Below are 4,960 nucleotides of genomic sequence, written 5' to 3'. Positions count from 1 at the left end.
CGGAAGGCCGAAAAGAAAAGGCGGCCGCCAGAGGGCAAGTGATTTCAATTCCACAAGTCAAGAGCTTTGTACAACCGCCCGAAGGCGTCCCTGCCCCGTTACCTGCGGTCCCAACACGCGTCGCCACCGCTCCGCGTCGACAAATTCGGTCCGTCCCTGAAAATCCTTGTCGCTTGTACACAAAACAGTGATTTTCAAAGGGCTAGCATAGCCTTGTGATGGTCACGATTCTAAAATTACCCAGTTAGCACTTTCTGTACAAGTAACACAAAGAATGAATTACTTCCAATTGCTGAAAAAAATTCATAACTCATTACCTTTTTTTTAAAAGCAACATCTTTATCAACAAACAGCCAGAAAATTCTCTTAGCAAGAAAAGGAGAATGCCACTGTAGGCTTTTTTTTACATAGCCTTGTGATGGTCACGATTCTAAAATTACCCAGTTAGCACTTTCTGTACAAGTAACACAAAGAATGAATTACTTCCAATTGCTGAAAAAAATTCATAACTCATTACCTTTTTTTTAAAAGCAACATCTTTATCAACAAACAGCCAGAAAATTCTCTTAGCAAGAAAAGGAGAATGCCACTGTAGGCTTTTTTTTATTATTTTTTTTTTTCCATCACTGGCTGTGGCTGGCAATGCAACCAAAAATGTAAATCAAGTCTTACATGGAATCTTCTGCTAAATCCGAGCCGGTTTTGGCTGGCAGACATATGGTAGGCTTCAGAATTCATCCTTTTTCCACGACAGAGAAGCAAGTGCTCAGAGCTCTAGATGTACCTCCTTCACTCTAGTTCCAGAGTTGATGATATAAAAGTTACTCCGTACTACACAGTACCCCTAAAACACAGCATTCCCTCCACGTTTCCAAGACATGCAAATTATCTATAGCTTTTTCTGCAAAAGCATACAGTTAGTCCATGTGATTTGCCTATTCACCTACTTCTAGTTCGGCTTCTACTCTAACTTAGGACCTACACAGAGTTCCTCTTACGTGTTCTGACATTGTTGCTGTGTAATGGAGCTGCTGCTCCTACAACAGCAGCAACCCTTTCCCCCACCATTACAGGCCTCTCAACTACTGAAAAATAACCCATCAATCAAGTATCAGAGAAAACAGTCAAAAATCCACACCTTAAAAGGAATTTCAATTTTTCAGGATGTCCCATTTACACATTGAAAAGTCAGTATCCTGGTAAGCAAAATGAAATAAACACAACAGTAGCAACTTGTAAAAGCGTACATAAACTGAGCAATCAAGTTGATGTAGAAATCCTCTGAGCTGACAACTAAGGACTTTCTTCCGTCTTTGTGACAAAAAAAAAAAAAAAAAAATCACAAGAACAGATAAGGTGTGAATTACACCGTCAGTTTATGCTAGCTGTCACAGTATTTACTGTGAGACAAACTTTTACAATGCAATAACAAGCACAAACACCTACAATCCATACAGCAGAAACTAGCCACTTTCACTTAATCTAAGAACGCGACCTCAGCAGTCCTTGGCATTAAGGGTCCTGGATTTGTATGTAAGTTACCATTTGCATTATGGTTGACTGGGTGTTTGTGAAACCTTACTCTCCGTTTCAACTGTTACTCGCACCTTCCTTACAAGATCACTTGCATCAGCCAGGCATACCTACAGTCTTAGTGGTGATTACGCTCTAGAGCTGGGCCTGCCCAGTTCTTCATGGAAATCTTTCTTCTAGAGGTTTCCGGTTCACATTTAAGTATTTGAAGGTATCTTCTTATAAACTCAGCTTTCATCCCAGACAATGCTGCAGGAAGTAGGAATTGTATCTCAGATGTAAAAGCACCTCTCATTGAATACGATTAGATACATGGCACAGCAGACTACTCATTTCCTTCACCTGGGGAGCGCCAGTAGCCACGTCAGGGGCAGTCAGTGTCAAACTTTCTGCTTAATATTTATTGATGCCAAAGATTCGAACGCCATGCAACTGTGGCAGCTTGGGGATAAGCACGGTCAGGAGAGAGGTTGTGTTGAGGATAAAGTGTGTCGGATCATACTTTGTGTAGAAACTCGCCAGGAAGTACCTGCGGGAGAAAAGGGAGCAAGCTTAGCTGATAACACCCTTGTCTAAAAAATAAACAAACAAAGCATAGGTGAAAAAAGTGCTTTAGTAACCAGTCCTATTTTACTGATTAACAACCCATCTATTCCTGTGTTAAATATCTCACCTGAGGTTCTACAATATCTACAGCAAAATTATGGACTAAGTCTCTTCTTCCCGTACTTCTCAAGGTGCTAAAAAGCAGCTCTCGGCCAGTACTTTCCTCCAGCATTTCTCCCCGCCCCTCAAGCTGGAGTCTCTGACTTCCGCAGCTACAAGCCTGATTTTGTGATACAGGTTTTAAACGGTGTAAGATCTGTTACCAAAACACTCGCAGTTCTGCTACCCTAGCAAGCTCTGTGACAAAGCATTTGACATTGTTCAGTGCAAAAATCATTTATGCTGAGCACATCTGTGACTGGCGTGATTTTAAAGTGTTTCCCGTCTGGCAGATGTTCCTAGCACATTTTTCTTTTAAGCGAGTCCACAACCTGTTCAACGGGAAGAATAAGGAAATGTGCCTCAGAAAATCCAATTCTCTACCAACTTCTTTACGCTTTGAGCCAATAATTTCATCTTGTTCTTTGCAAAAACTAGTCACAGAAATGGGGCTATCAGATTGTTGGGTTTTTGTTTTTTTCCCAGCAAAATGGAGATGTTTATTCAGCTACTTATGCATTATTAGTGCACGAAGAGAACCATATGCAAGTGTTATGAATACAAAATTCCCACTGGAAAGCGGGAAGCTATCTTTGAAGAAAGAGAGGATTTTTTTGAGGAGTTACATATATTTTTTCAGTTTCTGTCCTTTGTGAACTAACTTTCTAAACATGATGCAGGATCTTCCCTTCCCCCACCCTCCACACCGCCATGCTAGTGGACAACTTCCTTAAGGGGAAAAAAGACAGACTTTTTAGAGTTAGATATTAAATACATATCTGATTTCCTTTAGTTACACAACCATACTTTTGTCAACAGAGACAGGCAGCATAGAATTTCTCATCTATTTACAGAACTAGTGTAAACAGAAGACAATCTGTACAAAGCAAAACCGACGTGCAAAATCCTGGACCCCATTCAGTGAGGACTGCCACACTCCTCCTAACTCACAAGTTGCAAAATGGTTAATAAATGCTGCATGCGCTAAAGGCAATTAGTTTAGATTTTTAATATTTATGACTTCACAATCTCTTAAAGAACTTCAAGAGTTAACAGTAAGTTCTCCTCATAACGTTTCTAATCTTTAAAACCTGCCCCATTAATAACTGTTTACAAACTTCGACTTCAGTATGTGAATTAGAGTGTTGAAAGCTGCAGGAATTAAGATTGTTGGTTATATGGCCTGTAAATATGTACTCCCTACCTCTGTGATGTAGAAACAAACAAACAAGCAAAAAAAAAAAAAACAAACAAAAAAAAAAAAAAAAAAAAAAAAAAAAGAGAGAGAAAATGCTTTTAGAATGTAAATTGCAACTCATCTGGTTGCAGCTTTTGAAATCATGGCTTTATGATTCAATTAATCCATAACACGGTTTTGAACTCACAGAATTATAGGAGAGATTGTGAAGAATTTTCTTGAAGATGTAAATTGTACTCCATAATCCAGTTGTTCCCAGTGTGTTAGTAGCCTAGCTTTCCCCTGATCAGGTGTTTCAAAAGGAGTTCCCTTTACTGCATGCAAAAACACATACATTCCCTGGGGGAAACAAGAAGTGAATACAGTGGCACTTTTAGCTGCATTGTAATTGTTACATTGTTCAATGCATTGTTAAAAAAAAAAAAAAAAAAAAAAAAAAGAGAGAGAGAGAGAGAGAGTAAAGGAATTCTCACCCAGAAAAGCTGCTAGCCTGTAATGACAAATTATAGAATAGGAAGGAAGAGACAAGAGACGATTTGCCCGAGGTTGTGCACTCAGTGGCACAGTCAGAATTAAAGCCACAGCCTATGCGACATCCGATCCACTGCCTTGTCTTCTACATTTCTACATGCAAAAATTGCATGAAATCAACAGAATTTTAACAAGCACTGTAACAAGTTTAGGGCTGCCAATTTATATTACTGCTTTCCCTAGACAGTGTTAAATGAGTTATGAGATAGAGTCTGCACAAAGCAAAAAAATCTATCTACGAATACAGCAGTATTACAGGAACTTTTGAAAGCTTTCTCAGCCCCCCAGTAGCTTCAAATACTTAGAAGCTGACTACTAGCAATCTGTTGAATACCATCTGTCCATCTCTTCGCTGCTTCTCCTTAACCACAGCGGACTGTTCTTTGCTGTTGTTTCTATTTGATGGGAGCATGCCATGTCTGGTCTGGTCTGAAAGATCAATTTGGGCCCAAAGATCAATCAGACAGGGGAGTCCGCCCTCTTCCAGTTTTAATGAACATTTGTTTTCTATCAAAGAAAGCACACCAACTCCAAGCAAGAGCCTCCATCAGAAAAAATCAAAAACTTCCATTTTCTTTCTTTTGGGTGCGTTCATTTCTTCCGCACATACAGAAATTGTTATAGAAAGCTTTATATAGAAAAATCACATTTCTTCTGAATTCTTATGAAGGAAGTGAAAGTTGAGCAAGTCATTTCACATCTTCTTCCACTTTTTTTTGGAACAGCCCCCTGACTAGAGGCCTGTTAACCTAAGAGAATTAATTTGCTTAATTAATTCTTCAATTCATTATGTTTGCAGTGTCTCAGTTTTAATAACTTACCTAAAAAGGCACATTTAGGACAGATCCAAATGCTTACTACACATTTTATTTCGCACTGGTACTTGCAGAAGGAACCACCAAAAATGCTTTCAAGGTCAGCCAAAATTTTTCCATTAGTGGAAATCCAAGATTTTTTTGTTTGTCAACAATTCAAGGATTTGTTTCCAAAAAA

At 39.0% G+C, this 4,960-nt stretch overlaps 1 protein-coding gene across 2 annotated transcripts; it reads right to left on the bottom strand.

The window, feature by feature from the left end:
- Positions 1-530: 530 nt before the first annotated feature.
- Positions 531-3,843, bottom strand: ORMDL1 (ORMDL sphingolipid biosynthesis regulator 1). Of its 2 annotated transcripts, XR_002086355.1 has the most exons (3): positions 3,624-3,843; positions 1,876-2,062; positions 531-1,782 (listed from the first exon to the last, which is right to left on the bottom strand). XR_002086355.1 is itself a non-coding variant. In XM_009290956.2 (2 exons), exons 1-2 carry the CDS (start codon positions 3,770-3,772, stop codon positions 1,927-1,929), a joined length of 285 nt encoding a protein of 94 aa, XP_009289231.1. In that variant the 5' UTR covers positions 3,773-3,843; the 3' UTR covers positions 531-1,926. The 2 variants fall into 2 exon arrangements, 1 of the variants encoding a protein (XP_009289231.1); XM_009290956.2 differs by having other exon boundaries at positions 531-2,062.
- Between the last annotated feature and the right edge of the window lie 1,117 nt (positions 3,844-4,960).

Source organism: Aptenodytes forsteri, unplaced genomic scaffold (genome assembly GCF_000699145.1).
Source record: "Aptenodytes forsteri isolate BGI_AS27 unplaced genomic scaffold, ASM69914v1 Scaffold318, whole genome shotgun sequence".
NCBI classification, from domain to species: domain Eukaryota; kingdom Metazoa; phylum Chordata; class Aves; order Sphenisciformes; family Spheniscidae; genus Aptenodytes; species Aptenodytes forsteri.
Note: the sequence above shows the minus strand (reverse complement) of the source record. Positions and strands in the feature narration are given on the sequence as shown.

Excerpts from the sequence above, each read along its gene's own strand:
- ORMDL1 (XM_009290956.2), bottom strand. The coding sequence starts at position 3,772 with ATGTATGTGTTTTTGCATGCAGTAAAGGGAACTCCTTTTGAAACACCT. Across the intron at positions 2,063-3,623 it reads ACAATCTCTCCTATAATTCT|GTACTTCCTGGCGAGTTTCT; the intron begins GTGAGTTCAAAA and ends TTTCTCCCGCAG.